This window comes from Symphalangus syndactylus, chromosome 5 (assembly GCF_028878055.3).
Source record: "Symphalangus syndactylus isolate Jambi chromosome 5, NHGRI_mSymSyn1-v2.1_pri, whole genome shotgun sequence".
Taxonomy (NCBI): domain Eukaryota; kingdom Metazoa; phylum Chordata; class Mammalia; order Primates; family Hylobatidae; genus Symphalangus; species Symphalangus syndactylus.
In genome coordinates, this window is record NC_072427.2 from 39,552,516 (window position 1) to 39,569,863 (window position 17,348).

Consider the following 17,348-nt stretch of genomic DNA (forward strand, 5'->3'; position numbering starts at 1 on the left):
TGTCTCAAAACAAAACAAACAAGCAAACAAAAACACAGATTCACTTGAGCCACCACTCAAGAGACTTTATTCATCACTAGAAAATTCTTAAGTTACATTACTACAGGGCTGAGGGCAACTGATAGATCAGATCACCTGACAAAACCTTTACTGGTTGCCCTGGTGAGACGTTAGTGGCAAGGTGGGCCTTTCAGAGTTGTCCAAGCTCACATTCAGCAAGTGCCGAGGCTAGAAGCATAGAGCAACAGCAACAAGCAAGTAAGTCAACATTTAGGAGTCTCATGAACCCGAAAAGGAAATAGGGCCCACTCTTACCAGAGTTGCAGTTGAAGAGAGTGGAGGGATTTGAAGAATCTCATCCACAGGACTCCAGGAAATATCCAAAGTGATCGCAGTTTGTGATGCTGTGACTGTATCATCCAAGGCAGAGGACTTAAAGAGCTCGTACTGGGCAAAGCCTCTGGATGTTACCTGAAAAGAGTGCACACAGCAGATCATTTAGCTGTGCTTCCACACGGCCAAGAGTCCATTACCCAAACTGTTTTGATCCTTGTCCCAAAAGAGGAAAGAGCACACACGCCATACTTTTATCCCAAATGGAAAAGTAAGACAAGTCTTTGAAACCACAAAGATTAGCTAAAAGGCATGAAGGCATTTTAATTTTGGTCATTAGCTGATATGAAAATAAACATAAACATTTTTATACTACAGAAAAATATCTAGCCATCTTAGTAGTGAAAAAAACCTGTAAACTAGGAAGGCAGGTTGATAACAATTTGAAGAAAATAATATGAGTAGAAGCAAAACACTTACAGTAGACAAGTGATGTCTTTTCTTGTGTAAATTTTTTAGGTTTTCAAGATTTACAGAATAATTTTTATCAGCTATAGGAAATGAAAGAAAGAAATGTAAAGGCACAACTCAAAATTACATTGTTAGAGCTACAAAATTGTAATCCCTCACATTCTCAGTGTACCGCAACTCAACAAAATAACTTAAAATTAAATTTTAAATCACAGATAAGTGAAATGTTTATAAGAGAATGAAAGTGGGCTGGGTATGGTGGCTCACATATATAATCCCAGCACTTTAAGAGGCCAAGGAGGGAGCATCGTTTGAACCCAGGAGTTCAAGACCAGCCTGGGCAACATAGCAAGACCCTGTCTCTATAGAAAATTTAAAAAATAGCCAGGTGTGGTGGCATGTGCCTGTAGTCCCAGCTATTCGGGAGGCTGTGGTGAGAGGATTGCCTGAGCCCAGGAGGTTGAGGTTGCAGTGAGCCATGATAGAGCCACTGCACTCCAGCCTGGGTGACAGAGTAAGATCCTACCTCAAAAAACTAAAAAAAAAGAATATAAGTGGAACAGCCAGGCACAGCAGCACTTGCCTGTAAGGCCAGCTACTCAGCAGGCTGAGGTGGGAGGATTGCTTCAGGCTAAGAGTTTGAGACCAGCCTGGGCAATATAGTGGGATCCTGTCTCTTAAAAACAAATTAAAAATAAAAATAAAATTAGCTGGTGATGGTTGTGCTCTCCTGTAGTCCCAGCTATTCAGGAGGTTATGGTGGGAGGATCACTTGAGCCCAGGAGTTTGAGGCTGCAGTGACCTATGAATGCACTACAGTACCCCAACCTGGGCTACAAAGTGAGGCTCTGTCTCTAAAAAAATAAGTAAATAAAAAATAAAGTGGAGGTTGGGCACGGTGGCTCATGCCTGTAATCCCAGCACTTTGGGAGGCCGAGGCGGGTGGATCATGAGGTCAGGAGTTCAAGACCAGCCTGACCAATATGGTAAAACCCCGTCTCTACTAAAAATACAAAAAAATTAGCTGGGCGTGGTGGCAGGTGCCTGTAATCCCAGCTACTCTGGAAGCTGAGGCACACAATTGCTTGAACCCAGGAGGTGGAGGTTGCAGTGAGCCGAGATCGTGCCACTGCACTTCCGCCTGGGCGACAGGGCGAGACTCTGTCTCAAAAACAATAAATAAATAAACATAAATAAAAAATAAAGTGGAATGAGGGTCAATACTACTACCAAAAATACAATTAAATGTCTAAGATTGGAAACATATTGTCAGTTTGTATCTTCCAATGAAAATTTTCAATAATATACACATAGAAATAAAATGAAACCCAAATCAAACAAGTGTAAACCTCCTGTCCAGACTTTTGGAGATCTGTTTCTGGTGTTTCTGGAATACCTCCCACATGCTGCAAGTTACACACTAGAGTAGATTTATGGTGATTAATGCAAGTTCTACCTTGTGCACTTTCATCATGACACTATCAATTTTCATAAAAAACATGAAACAGTAACTATACAAATGAATAAATACACACACACACACACACACTCTAGAGAGAGCACTCACCTTTACAACTGACCACATATAAGACAATTCCTGTAATGCTGTTGTTTGTTGTGATAAGCTCAGCTCCTAGCCAACAAGTACCTTCAGGATCTGAACTGTCACATCTTACCCAGAGGGGAGGAAGGGCAGTAACTGGCAGATTAATCTTCAAATGGGTCATATTAGGATTGTGAGCCATGGTGTAAAGTCCAATTAACTGCCTTGAAAACAAGAGTAAGGACAAATTATAGATAGAGATTTCCAATTCAAGAATTTCTTTAATTTCTGAGAGAAAGGGTCTCACTCTGTTGCCCAGGCTGGAATGCAGTGGTGCGATCATAGCTCACTACAGCCTCAGCCCCCTTGGCTCAAAGTGATCCTCCTGTCTCAGCCTCCCAATTAGCTGGGACTACAGACACAAGCCACTGCATCAGGCTTATTTTTATTTTTTGTAGAGAGAGAGTCTTGCAATGTTGCTCAGGCTGGTCTCAAACTACTTGCCTCAAGCAATTCTTCTGCCTTAGCCTTCCAAAGTGTTGGGATTATAGGCATGAGCCACCATGCCCAGCTAGAATTTTCTTTTAAAAAGATATGAGGGGTCTTCCATCCTGGCTAATACGGTGAAACCCCATCTCTACTAAAAATACAAAAAATTAGCCTGGCATGGTGGTGGGCACCTGTAGTCCCAGTTACTTGGGAAGATGAGAATGGCATGAACCTGGGAGGCAGAGCTTGCAGTGAGCCCAGATCGCACCACTGCACTCCAGCTTGGACGACAGGGTGAGACTCCGTCTCAAAAAAAAAAAAAAAAAAAAAAAAAAGATATGAAAGGTCTCACAGAAACAACAACCTAAAACTTAAATAGCAAGATGTATATATATGTATACTTTATCCATTAATAGATTCACCAGGCAGATCAAAATGCATGCACCAGAAAGTGACAGAGTATCACAGGATTGGAGCTACTATGAGCAGGGAGCTTCAATATGGCAAGGATTGGGGGTTCAGCAGGAGTGGAAGTGCAGTAGAAGTTGAAGAGGTAGGATGTGAGATTAATCTAAAGAAACAAGTAGGAGCCAGGCCGGACGCGGTGGCTCACGCCTGTAATCCCAGCACTTTGGGAGGCCAAGGCGGGCAGATCACGAGGTCAGGAGTTCGAGACCAGCCTGACCAACATGGTGAAACCCCATCTCTACTAAAAATACAAAAATTAGCCGGGTGTGGTGGCTCATGCCTGTAATCCCCGCTACTCAGGAGGCTGAGGCAGGAGAATCGCTTGAACCCAAGAGGCAAAGGTTGCCGTGAGACGAGATTGCATCATTGCTCTCCAGCCTGGGTGACAGAGTAAGACTCTGTCTCAAAAAAAAAAAAAAAAAAAAAACAAAACAGAAAAGAAAGAAGTAGGACCCAATAAACACAAAATGATGCTGTCATTAGTGAGACAGTTAACAAAATTTGAATATGGGCTCTGATTAGATAACGGTATTGTAATAATGTTAGATTTCCAGATTCTGATCATTGTTCCATGGTTATGTAAGAGAATGTATTTGTTCATAGAAAATACAAAGTGGATTATTTAGGGGTTAAAAGAGTACCATATCTTCACTACATTGTCAATACTTCATTTTTAAAATGGTGTATGTGTGTATATTACCATATATATATATATACACACACACACTATAGTTATAATATATACTTATAAACATATTGTTATAATGATATATCGTTGTAACAATATACATATATAACTATACATGAATACATATATAGCAATATACTGCTTTGCATATATCTATCTAGAAAGAGACACAAGAGAGAAAAAGGAAAAGGGGAAGAAGGAGAAGAAAAAGAAGCAAATGCTGCAAAATCTAAGCAATTGGTGAATCTGGATTAAGGATATACAGAAGTTCATGCACTATTCTTGTAACTTTCCCATAAATTTGAAAGTGTATCAAAATTTAAATTCACCAAAAAATGTGGTTTACATTTTTATTTTTCAAAGACATGAAAACTAAATTGATTACCAACAGATGTCCAGGAAAAAAATTTCTAGGGGATTTTACTTCCAAAAAGAGGTAAAATAATCCCAGAAGGAAAATGCAAGAAGAGATGGAGAGCAAAGAAATAAGCACATGAATCAACTGATATAAACACTGGCTGGAGAAAACAATACAAATAAATAACATTTAAGTCGTAGGGAGAAAACAGGCCAAATATGACTAAAATCAAGTACCTATGAAGGAAAAGGCTGATTAAACTTTTAAAACTTCCAGGCTGGGTGCAGTGGCTCACGCCTGTAATCCCAGGACTTTGGGAGGCCGAGGCAGGCGGATCACCTGAGGTGAGAGTTCAAGACCAGCCTGGCTAACATGGTGAAACCCCATTTCTACTAAAAATACAAAAAGTTAGCCAGACATGGTGGTGTGTGCCTGTAATCCCAGCTACTCGGGAGGCTGAGGCAGGAGAATCACTTGAACCCAGGAGGCAGAGGATGCAGTGAACTGAGATTGCACCATTGCACTCCAGCTTGGGCAACAAGAACAAAACTCCGTATCAAAAAAAAAAAAAAAAAAGAAAAGAAACTTCTATAGAGGAAAATAAAAACCAGCATGAAGATATAATTTTGTGAACAGTAATACAGTAGTTATCATTCTCATACCATTCTGTTAGTATTTGCATGACGATATTCGCCAGAACACCTTGAAGACAAGAACTTTTTGGTTTTGGAGGCAGGAGGAGGCTGGACAGAGGGAACTGTACATAGCTACACGGTGGGGAGGCAGGAAGTGAAGCTGGAGAGGTAGCCAGAGGCTCTCAAGTTTCTAACAGGGGCACTACCGGCACCTTGGGTGAGATAACTGCTCATTGTGAGGGAGAGTCCCATGCATTGCGGGATGTTTACCATCCACGGCCCAGGTTCACTAAATGCCAGTAGCTCCTCTCAGTCACTGTGACAAATCAAAATACTTCCCTATATTTCCAATTCCCTCTGGGTATGGTACCACCCCTGGTGGAGGACCAGTGGGGCTAGACAATGAAGGTTCCTATGTGTCATTCTTAAGGAATTTGGGTTTTATCATGAAGCCAATGAAGAACCTCTAAAGGATTTTAGGCAGGAAGCTTGGTCAGGCTTTCATTTGAGGAAGAAAGACTGGAGGGGAACCAGATTACACATAAGAAAAACAACTGAGAAACAACAACAATAAATTGGTATAGAGGTGTAGAGAAAGGGAAGATAACTGCAGTATTCTTGGTCACATTTGGGATACCTATCAGATATTCAAGTAGAACTATCCTTAGTTGGGTATACTTATCAGGGGATGGGGGAGATGAAGGAAGATATAAGGGCTAGAGGCCTATTTTTCCCAATGTTTATAAGAATGTTTCAATTTAAATCCTAGTCGCCACCACTACTCAGCATAAGAGAAAACCTACCTTGCCTTCCCAACTGTTAAAGCAAGTGGTCCAACATTTTCGCCAGTAGAGAAATCAGATATGGCAGTTTCTTCAGATTGAAGTTCTTCAATATGACTTGTTTCTTCCTTTTCTAAAGGCTTTAAAAATGTTCTTAATTATTTAACCAGACAAAAGAGCACTTAACATAGCAGCCAACCCTTTACTATGCTACAGAATAATGACAAGCAGAACATAATGTACTTATTTCTATACCCTTAAGCACAAATGATTGGGTTTTGGCAAGAATAGCCACAAACTAGCTTGGTACCAAAAAATCTTGCCATCAGGAGCATTTCCACTGTCCTATAAAAAGATATTGACCTTAGTTGCTAATGGCAAAGGAAGCAACTGATGCTTTTAGAAAAGGAAGTGCTCAGCAGGACATGGTGTCGCATGCCTGTAATCCCGGCATTCTGGGAGACTGAGGAGGAGAGAATCACTTAAGCCCAAGAGGTTGAGACAAACCTAGGCAACACAGGGAGACCTGTGTCTACCAAAAAAAAAAAAAAAATCAGCCAGGGTGGTGGCACGCACCTGTGGTCCCAGTTAACCAGGAGGCTGAGGTGGAAGGATTGCTTGAGCTTGGGAGGTGGAGGCTGCAGTGAACCATGACAATACCACCACACTCCAGCCTGGGCGACAGAGCAAGACTATCTTAAAAGTAGAAAAGAAAGTGCTCCAACATGCACAAAATGATTAGGTAAAGGTAAAATACCAAGGAAACCCAGATGTTCTTGGATTTTTCACTCTCAAAACAGGAAGACCTTTCTGGGCTATAACCTTAGGCCCACAGTCTTTTTCTCTATTCCTCTTAGGGTAATAACCTCTGATTGGTGTTAGTGGGTACTATTATCCATGTGTTTACAGAATAGTTAAATAGCTCAACCTTGCCAATAATAACAACAAGGGAGTTTTTCAGTGCGATGAAACTGTTATATATCCTGATCGTGGTGGTGACTACAAGGATCTACATATGTGTTAAAATTCATGGAACTGAACAACAAAAGAAGTAAGTCGGCAAGGTGCGGTGGCTCACCCCTGTAATCCCAGCACTTTGGGAGGCCGAGGTGGGCGGATCACGATGTCAGGAGATCAAGACCATTCTGGCTAATATGGTGAAACCCTTTCTCTACTAAAAATACACACAAAAAATTAGCCGGGCGTGGTGGCAGGCGCTTGTAATCCCAGCTACTTGGGAGGCTGAGGCAGGGGAATCGCTTGAACTCGGGAGGCGAAGGTTGCAGTGAGCTGAGATCACGCTACTGCACTCCAGCCTGGGTGACAGAGCGAGACTCCGTCTCAAAAAAAAAAAAAAAAAAAAAAAGGAGTAAGTCAATTTTATCGATTTATTGATAATTTTACTTGTTTATTTCTTAATGAGGCTACTAGAAAATCTTAAATTGCATATGTGGTTCATATTTATTTGTACTGGACAGCACTACACTTACTCCTAAAAGAATGAGAACTCATTTTCACTGATGCTGATTTTAAAACGTATACATGTTAGATTCCCAAGAAACCAAATTTGGTTATGGAGAATTAAATAGCCACAAAGTCAAACCACTACTTACCGCTTTTTCCACTATGAATACAATGTCATTTTCATTTAGAATATTTTTCAAAGGGTTTGGTTGGCCTTTGCTGATCAACTGCACTTGGACATCAGCCTGTTAAAACAAGTATCAAGCAACGTTATATATACACTTATATATTTCTACTATCTAAACACATATAGACCAGTTCTATGCAAGTCAATGGAAAATTTCCTTAAGAGACAGAGTCTTGGCTGGGCGTGGTGGCTCACACCTGTAATCCCAGCACTTTGGGAGGCCAAGGCAGGCGGATCACGTGGACAGGAGATTGAGACCATCCTGGCTAACACAGTGAAACTCCATCTCTACTAAAAATACAAAAAATTAGCCAGGCGTGGTGGCAGGAGCCTGTAGTCCCAGCTGCTCGGGAGGCTGAGGCAGGAGAATGGTGTGAACCTGGGAAGCGGAGCTTGCAGTGAGCCAAGATCGCGCCACTGCACTCCAGCCTGGCAGACAGTGTGAGATTCCATCTCCAAAAAAAAAAAAAGAGTCTCACTATGTTGCCCAGGCTGGAGTGCAATGGCTATTCATAGGCACATGCATAGTGCATTACAGCCTCAAACTCCTGAGCTCAAGCAATCCTCCCACCTCAGCCTCCCCAGTAGCTGGAACTTCAGGTGTGTGCCACCACATCTGGCTAATTATTTTATTTTTCATACAGATGGGGTCTCGCTATATGGCCCAGGCTGGTCTCAAAATTCTGGCCTCAAGCAGTCCTCCCACCTCTGTCTCCCAAAGTGCTGGGAATACAGGTATGAGCCACTGTCCTGGCCAAAACTTCATACATTCTCATTCCAACTGGAAGTTTATTCAAAAGTGTGAAAACAGGCTAGGTGCAGTAGCTCACACCTGTAATCCCAGCACTTTGGGAGGCCGAGGTGGGCAGATCACTTGAGGTCAGGAGTTCAAGACCAGCCTGCTCAAACTGGTAAAACCCCGTCTCTACTGAGACTACAAAATATTAGGCAGCCGTGGTGGCAGGGGCCTATAATCCCAGCTACTCAGGAGGCTGGGGCAGAAATCGCTTAAACCTGGGAGGTGGAGCTTGCAGTGGGCCAAGATTGTGCCACTGCACTCCAGCCTGGGCAACAGAGTGAGACTCCATCTTAAAAAATTAGAAAAAATAAATAAACAAATAAAAATGCAAAAATTAGCTGGGCATGGTGGTGGGTGCCTATAATCCTAGCTACTTGGGAGACTAAGCCAGGAGAATTGCTTGAATCCAGAAGGTGGAGGTTGCAGTGAGCCGATATCATGCCACTGCACTCCAGCCTGGGCAACAGAGTGAGATTCTGCACAGGATAATCATTACCATTATTAGCCTGGTTGGTACACATTCCTTTTCCAAGCATATAACTCTATTTAAATACAAATATAGCTGGACACAGTGGCACCTGTAATTCCGGCTAATCGGGAGGCTGAGATGGGAGGATGGTTTGAGGTCAGGAATTTGAGACTAGTTACAATATAGCAAGACCATGTCTCTTAAAAAAAAAAAAAAAAAAAAAAAAAGATTAGCCAAGTATGGTGGTGCACTGGTAGTCCCAGTTACTTGGGAGGCTGAGGTGTGAGGATCACTTGAGCCTAGGAGTTTGAGGCTGCAGTGAACTTTGATCATACTACTGAACTTCAGCCTGGGCAACAGAGTAAGACCCCATCTCTTTAAAAAATAATAACAAAAATAGAAATGTATCTATTTAGATATCTAGATAGGATTTTGCCTAATAAAAACAGGATTCTAATAGTTTGATATCATGAATGTCTGTCATTCAATGTTCTTTGGCAGTCTAGTACCATAGCTCTTTTGTCACATAACTAATTCCATATTGTATGAGATTTTAGTAGTTTCCAGTTTTTTGCTATTATAAACAATTGATGACACCAATTCAAGTGAACACTTTTGAATTATTTTCTTAAGATGAATACCTAAAATCACACTTATACTATCAAACTGCCTTTCAAAATGTCGCACCTACACATTTATACTTCCATCACTTATATCAGCACATTAAGCATTTTCATGGCCGGGCGCAGTGGCTCACGACTATAATCCCAGCACTTTGGGAGGCCGAGGCGGACGGATCACCTGAGGTCGGGAGTTTGAGACCAGCCTGGCTAAGATGGTGAAACCCGGTCTCCACTAAAAATACAAAATTAGCAGAGTGTGGTGGCGGGTGCCTATAATCCCAGCTACTTGGGAGGCTGAGGCAGGAGAATCACTTGAACCTGGGAGGCAGAGGTGCAGTGAGCCAGGATCCCGCCACTGCACTCCAGCCTGGATGACAAAGTAACTCCATCTCAAAAAAAAAAACAAAAAAGAAAGAAAAAAAGCATTTTCATTGTTTATTTTTACCATCTCACAGCAAAACATAAGATCTTACTGTTTTGTCATTTGTTTGATTAATAATGACGGTGAACAGTTTTTCTTTTTTTTTTTTTTACTTTATTAAAATACTGAGTTTATTTTTGTCTCCCCACCATTTCCATGTCTGACCACCGCTACTACTATGTCCTATCATAACATTCCATACATACTTAAAACCAAGCAAAGGGTGGAGTTCCATCTTTAAAAACTAAACAGGCATTTTGGACAACACATTCTTGGCAATAGAACCTGGACAACATTTATCAAACACGGTAGGGAAAGTTCTCACTCTGCATTACAAAAAGGACAGCCAGATATCAACTGTTACAGAAATGAAATAAGACGGAAATTTTTAACAAATTGTTTAAACTATTTTCTTAAAGAGACTTCCTCCACTGTCAGAGATCTTGAATAGCCTCTTGGTCAGTCATCTGGAAGCAATTCTTCACATAATTGATGAACTTGGCTTCCACTTTGGGAAGAGAACCACCTTTTTCTATACTTGCTTGCATTTTTGCTTTAATGTCTTCTACAGAACTAGGTCCTTTTGGTGTTTTAGGAGTTTTTTCCTGTTTTTTGAAGGATTCTTGTCCTTTTGATCTTGGTGTTGATGATGGTTTTGAGTCTTTTCCATTCTGATTTGACTTTTGTGCATTTTTGGCTGGAGTATCTCGTATAGATTTCTTCACTGGCGCTTTTTGTTCAGCTTCCTCATCATCATCATCAGCAGCAGCAGCAGCAGCAGCAGCAAGTTTTACTTTTTTCTGTGCAACCTTGCTACCACCTCCAGGAGCAGACCGCTTTCCAGATATACTTAAGAGTTTCACATCCTCCTCCTCTTCATCTTCTGACTCTGCATCTTCCTCCACAGCTACTAAGTGCTGTCCACTAATATGCACTGGCCCTGAACCATGCTTCAACCTTAAGACCACTGGTGGTGTTATTTCAAAGCCCCCAAGGGAAACCGTTGGCTGTACAGACATTTTCAAAGTTGCCAGTGTTACTTTAATTGGACTGCCTTCATAACTCATTGCCTCTGCTTCAACAATGTGCAATTCATCCTTTGCATCAGCCCCTAAACTGACCGTTCTTAAAGATAAGTGGTGCTCATTTTCATCATTATCCATCTTAAAGTGATAATCTTTGTTGGCCTTTAGTTCACAACCAAAAAGATAGTTCTGGGGCCTCAGGGGGCTCATGTTCACGTCCATCGAATCTTCCATCGAGTGGCGGCACGCACTTAGGTAGGAGAGAAGGCGGACAGAGATAAACGAACGCTGCTACAGAGAACAGCCACGCAGGACGGAATCACACCAGGGTTTTTTTTTGAAGACAGGCTCTCGCTCTGTCACCCAGACTTGAGTGCAGTGGCACAATCTTGGCTCACTGTAGCCTTAACCTCCCAGACTCAAGAGATCCTCCCACCTCAGCCTCCCAGTAATAGTAGCTGGGACTATAGGTGCATGACACCACACCCAGCTAATATTTTTGCTTTTTGTAGAGACAAAAAGGTCTCACCACATTGCCCAGGCTGGTCTCAAACTCCTCGGCTCAAGCAATCCTCCCACCTCAGCCTCCCAATGTGCTAGGATTACAGGTGTGAGCCATCACTCGGCCAAGGTAAACAGCAGTTTCTAATATGCTTATTAATCATAAATATCTCTCATTATTTGAATCCATTTGGTTTCTTAGTTTGGATATTAAAGCATGAAGAAACCAGGCACAGAGAGCCAAGGATACTGTGTTATTCTAATCTACTAGGTTCTTGAGTTTCAGGTACTGTTGTGGGTTGAATTGTGTCCCCCAAAATGGTATCTTGAAGGTCTAACCTCCAGTTCCTATAAATGTGACTTTATTTGGAAATAAAATCTTGGCAAATGTAATCAAGATGAGGATTAATTTGGATTAGGGCAAGCCCTAAATCCAATGACTGGTATACTTAAAAGGAAAGAGAGTTAGAGGCATAGACACGCAGGGGGAATACCATGTGTCTACAGAAGCAGAGATTGGAGTGATGTGTTTACAAGCCAAGCAATACCAAAGATTGCTGGAAACCATCAGAAGCTAGAAAGAGGCAAGGAAAGATTCTTTCTTAGAGAATTCAGGAAGAGCATGCACCTGCTGACACATTAATTTCAGAATTTTAGTCTCTGGAACTGGGAGAGAATAAATTTTTGTGTTTGAAGCTGCCTAATTTGCAGTATTTTGCTATAGCAGCTCTAGGAAACTAATACAGATATCAAGCAGCAAGAATTCAGGCAGGAAGGGAAAAATGAGTTTACCCGGATATATCTGATTCTTGAGTTTGGCTAGTGAGAATTCAGTGAAGGGTAACTCTATTTGCATATTTCCTTCTTGATTACTTACTCATGTCCTTTGCCTATTCTTCTTTTATAGTTTTTTGTCTTTCTTTCTCGTTGATTTTTATTTTTATTTTTTTGCGATAGTCTCACTCTGTCGCCCAGGCTGGAGTGTAGTGGTGCGATCTCTGCTCACTGCAACCTCTGCCTCCCAGGTTCAAGCGATTCTCCTGCCTCAGCCTCCCTAGTAGCTGGGGTAACTACAGGCACAAGCTACTGCAACTGGCATTTTATTTTACTTTATTTATTTAGACACAGAGTTTCACTTTGTCACCCAGGCTGGAGTACAATGGCTTAATCTTGGCTCACTGTAACCTCTGCCTCCCAGGTTCAAGTGATTCTCCTGCCTCAGCCTCCTGAGTAGCTGGGACTACAGGCACACGCCACCATGCCCAGCTAATTTTTGTATCTTTTAGTAGAGCCGGGGTTTCACCATGTTGGCCTGGCTGGTATCAAACTCCTGACCTCAGGAGATCCACCCACCTCAGCCTCCCAAAGTGCTGCGATAACAGGCGTAAGCCATCGTGCCCAGCCATCTTTCTCATTGATTTTTAAGAGCTATGTATATAATATATATATATGGCCACACACACGCACATAAATATAGGTATTACAACTTCTCATTCATGAGTATTTCCCCCCCAGCTTGTCTGTTAATGTATACTTTATTTTAGTTTGCTAATTATTTCATGGACATAGGTTTTATCTCCCCAACTATGGAGAGTTTACTTATGAAACAATCAGCACATATTAGATGCTAAATATATGAATGTTTATAGCAGCTCTCATAATCATCAAAAATTGGAAACAACCCAATGTCCTTCAATTGGTGAATGGATAACCAAACTACGGTACATCCATACAATGGAATACTACTCAGAAATAGAATGAACTGCTGATACACACAACAACACAGATGAATCTTAAATGCATTATACTAACTGAAAGAAGCCAGAACCAAAAGGCTGTATGATTTTATTTATACGATATTCTGGAAAAGGTAAAACTACAGAGACAAAAAATAGATTAATGTTGGCCAGGAACTAAGGGAGGGGAAAGCGCTCACTGTAAAGGGACACAAGAACATTTTTGGAGATGATAGAAATATTCTATATCTTGATTATAGGGTGGTGACTAAATAATTTATCAGAAGTTCGGCCAGGCGCAGTGGCTCACACCTGTAATCCCAGCACTTTGGGAGGCCGAGGCGGGCGGATCACGAGGTCAGGAGATTGAGACCATCCTGGCTAACGTGGTGAAACCCCGTCTCTACTAAAAATACAAAAAAATTAGCTGGGTGTGGTGGCGGGCGCCTGTAGTCCCAGCTACTCGGGAGGCTGAGGCAGGAGACTGGCGTGAACCCGGGAGGCAGAGCTTGCAGTGAGCCAAGATCACGCCACTGCACTGCAGCCTGGGTAATAGTGCGAGACTCTGTCTCAAAAAAAAAGAAGTCATAGAACGGGCCGGGTGTGGTGGCTCATGTCTGTAATCCCAGTACTTTGGGAGGCCAAGGTGGGCAGATCACTTGAGGTCAGAAGTTCGAGACCAGCCTGGCCAATATGGTGAAACCCTGTCTTGACTAAAAATACAAAATTAGCCAGGTATGGTGGCTCACGCCTGTAGTCCCAGGTACTCAGGAGGCTGAGACAGGAGAATTGCTTGAACCCAGGAGGCAGAGGGTGCAGGGAGCTGAGATCACACCACTGCACTCCAGCTTGGTTGATACGCAGCAAGACTTCGTCTCAAAAAAAAAAAAAAAAAGTCATAGAACAGTACCCTAAAAGGATAAAATTTACTGTATGTAAATTAACTTCAATAAACCTGACTTTTAAAAACAGACAATTGGCCAGGTGTGGTGGCTCATGCCTGTAATCCCAGCACTTTGGGAGGCCATGGTGGGTGGATCACCTGAGGTCGAGAGTTGGGGACCAGCCTGGCCTGACCAATGTGGTGAAACCCTGTCTCTACTAAAAATACAATAATTAGCTGGTTGTGGTGGCAGGCACCTGTAGTCCCAGCTACTCAGGAGGCTGAGACAGGAGAACTGCTTGAACCTGGGAGGTGGAGATTGCAGTGAGCCGAAATCACACCACTGCACTCCAGCCTGGGCAACAGAGCGAGACTCCGTCTCAAAATAAAAATAAAAATAAAAACAGACAATTTTAGGATTAGAGTTGTGTTTAAAAACCAAATTGTTCATACCTCATAGAGAAATGGGTCTTTACGGATTCCTTTCTTTTCTTCATTAAATTCCCTGAAATGCAGAACCACATATGAAAAATAGAACTACATTATCTCTCGTTATTCACACTCAGGAGTCAGTCATCACTTTATCTCTGCAGGACACCTATGGGAAAGGCAAAAAGCAAATACTTACAGCAGCCCTAAGATGTAGTTGCGGAGAGAGAAAAAAAGCAGAAAAGAAGCATTAGGTTAAGAAGAAAAGAGAAACGAAAAAAAACCTGTGATAGAGATTAATAGACTGTTGCCCTCAATTGGGTACAACTGATTCTCAGAGGCAGCAGGAAACTGGGTTGCCTATCTCTACTCTGTGTCTTGTCAAACACATCACTAGTTAAAATTAAAATATAACTTGCCACATGACCTTTCAAAGTAAAAATGATTGGATTCTGATCTGTTACTGAATCAATGGGTAACCACAGAGAAGTTATTTAAGGGTCCTAGACCTTAGATTTCTATCACTAAAATGGAAGCATCTGTCCTCCATTTTTATAACTTGTTACTCAAAGTTAGTAAATTTGATTATGTTGACCATTTCCTTTTCAAAATGTAAGCATGAAACTCTAGGATATCATTTAATTCAAGAAAGTTTTAAAATAGTGAATCTAAAGCACTTGAACTGTAATCCATTAACATACCAAAATGCACACCAGCCTGATCTACACTGAAAAGAAATCTTTAGTCATTGAAGGAACCCAACAGAACTGTTTCAAGAAACCATTTATATCTATATTTGATCTAATACTATATGACTTCCCGAAATAGAAACAGAAGAGCTAGGCCTATGACTAATTCACTTTTGCCATATTGTGAAACATTGTGATTTATTCTTACAGATGTTTATGTCTTATGTATAACTCAGGGATGTTATTTAATCAGTCTTTTGTTTTTTTTTTTTTTTTTTTTTTGAGATGCGGTCTCGCTCTGTCGCCTAGGCTGGAGTTGGAGAGCAGGGGCGCGATCTCCGCTCACTGCAAGCTCTGCCTCCCAGGTTCACGCCATTCTCCCGCCTCAGCCTCCAGACTAGGCTGTAGGACTACAGAAGCCTGCCACCATGCCAGGCTAATTTCATTTTTGTATTTTTAGTAGAGATGGGGTTTCACCGTGTACTTAATCAGTCTTGCAATAATGTCTCAAGAATGTTTAATAGAGGCCAGTCACTCCTGCTAGATGCTGAGAATATCAAACAAAAGCATAGTCCCTGGTTCATAGTCCTGACTGGATTCCTAGAAGTAAACCACAGTTCCATCGTGATAAGTGCTCAGAGAGAGGCAAGTATAGGAAGCTATGGTAGAAATTTAGCTATAGGCCTTAAACTTTATCCTGAAAGCCAAGAGGAACTCACTAGATGACTTTAAATGGGAAAGATCTGACAGTAATGTGGAGAGTAATAACTTGGAGTCCAGGAAAATAGCTGTGAATAACCTGTAGCACTTCAGAGAACTGATAATGGCCTGAATGAAAACAGCATGGATGGAGGGAGAATAAGAGGATCGACTAGATAAGGCAGGGGTGGGGGTTTTGGAATTAGAACTCTTCAGAGACAGAATTCAGAAGTAGAATGTCCAGTTGGAGGAAAAGATTAATTCAGCTTTGCAGGTATTGATCTGAGGTCCCGTGTGAAAATTCCCAGTGAGGGGGGAGGGGAAACAGTGTTATACTTTCTATGTGAAGTATAAAGGGTTTACATAGGCCGGGCATGATGGCTCACGCCTGTAATCCCAGCACTTTAGGAGGCCAAAGTGGGCGGATCACGAGGTTAAGAGATCAAGACCATCCTGGCCAACATGGTGAAACCTCTTCTCTACTAAAAATACAAAAATCAGCTAGGCGTGGTGGCAAGCGCCTGTAGTCCCAGCTACTCGGGAGGCTGAGGCAGGAGAATCGCTTGAGCCCGGGAGGCAGAGGTTGCAGTGAGCCAAAATTGCGCCACTGCACTCCAGCCTGGCAACACAGCGAGACTCCATTTCAAAAAAAAAAAAAAGGGTCTAAATAAAGTTGTATCAATAGAGGACTTATTTATTTATTTAGAGACGGGTTCTCACTACTCTGCCCAGGCTGGCCTCCAACTCCTGGGCTCAAGCAGTCCTACCACCTCAGCCTCCAGAGTAGCTAGGATTACAGGTATGCACCACCATGCCTAGTTAATAGGACATTTTTATGTTTTTGTTTTTTTTTTTTTGAGACAGAGTCTTGCTCTGTTGCCCAGGCTGGAGTGCAGTGGCATGAGCTCGGCTCACTGCAACCTCTGCCTCCCGAGTTCAAGCAATTCTCCCAAGTAGCTGGGATTACAGGTGCCCGCCACCATGCCAGGCTAATTTTTATATTTTTAGTAGAGACGGGGTCTCGCCATGTTGGCCAGGCTGGTCTAGAACTCCTGACCTCAAGTGATCCGCCGGCCTCGGCCTCCCGAAGTGCTGGGATTACAGGCGTGAACCATCGCGCCGGCCTTATCTTAAATAAAGATGAAACAGCCATAGAATGAAATACTATATAGCAGTTAAAAACAATGAGATAGATCTATAAGGAGTCACAATGAAAGATGTCCAAGACATGCCAGTTTTTTTTAAAAGCTAGTGCTCTTCCTATTCAAAACGTTTACAGGCGTGACTACCTTTGTAAGCAGGAAAAAAAGCAACGAAGACAAACAATGAAAAATTATAACATTTAGGAAATCATGGGCTAGATTACGCAGTGGTTCTCAAAGTGTGATGGCCAGCCAGCCATATCTGTTACACCTAGCATTTATCAGGAGGGCAAATTAATTGGCCCCATCTCAGACCTACTAAATCAGAAACCCTGGAAGTGGGGCCCAGCAATCTGTCTTTTGACAATCCTCTGGTGATTCTGATGCATGCTAAATTTGAGAACTATGGATTAGATTTTTACATAGGATGCAGAACTTGATGGAATCCCCTTGGTAGTAGTACTTCACCATAAAAATAAAATGAAGTCTTGGAGCACAGCGAAAATAAAGATGG

General features: G+C 42.0%; 2 protein-coding genes across 5 annotated transcripts in view; both read right to left on the reverse strand.

The window, feature by feature from the left end:
* ZWILCH (zwilch kinetochore protein) overlaps positions 1–17,348 on the reverse strand; it is a 45,807-nt gene that overhangs the window by 27,506 nt on the left and 953 nt on the right. Inside the window, exons 2-7 of one of the 3 annotated variants that reach the window (XM_055278069.2) lie at positions 14,329–14,380; positions 7,381–7,476; positions 5,789–5,907; positions 2,372–2,571; positions 814–884; positions 316–471 (exon numbers count right to left, since the gene is read on the reverse strand). In XM_055278069.2, the coding sequence (XP_055134044.1) occupies positions 316–471; positions 814–884; positions 2,372–2,571; positions 5,789–5,907; positions 7,381–7,476; positions 14,329–14,380 (694 nt within the window). Of the gene's footprint in view, positions 1–315; positions 472–813; positions 885–2,371; positions 2,572–5,788; positions 5,908–7,380; positions 7,477–14,328; positions 14,474–17,348 lie in introns of all 3 variants that reach the window. The other 2 variants (XM_063638917.1, XM_055278071.2) reach the window with 2 other exon arrangements.
* LOC129482366 (nucleophosmin-like) lies at positions 9,905–11,092 on the reverse strand. 2 transcript variants are annotated; one of them, XM_055278087.2, is made up of 3 exons: positions 10,932–11,092; positions 10,451–10,637; positions 9,905–10,363 (listed from the first exon to the last, which is right to left on the reverse strand). In XM_055278087.2, the coding sequence occupies exons 1-3, from the start codon at positions 10,987–10,989 to the stop codon at positions 10,165–10,167; spliced, it is 444 nt and encodes a 147-aa protein (XP_055134062.2). In that variant the 5' UTR covers positions 10,990–11,092; the 3' UTR covers positions 9,905–10,164. The 2 variants fall into 2 exon arrangements, with proteins under 2 accessions (XP_055134062.2, XP_055134061.2); XM_055278086.2 differs by having other exon boundaries at positions 10,451–11,091.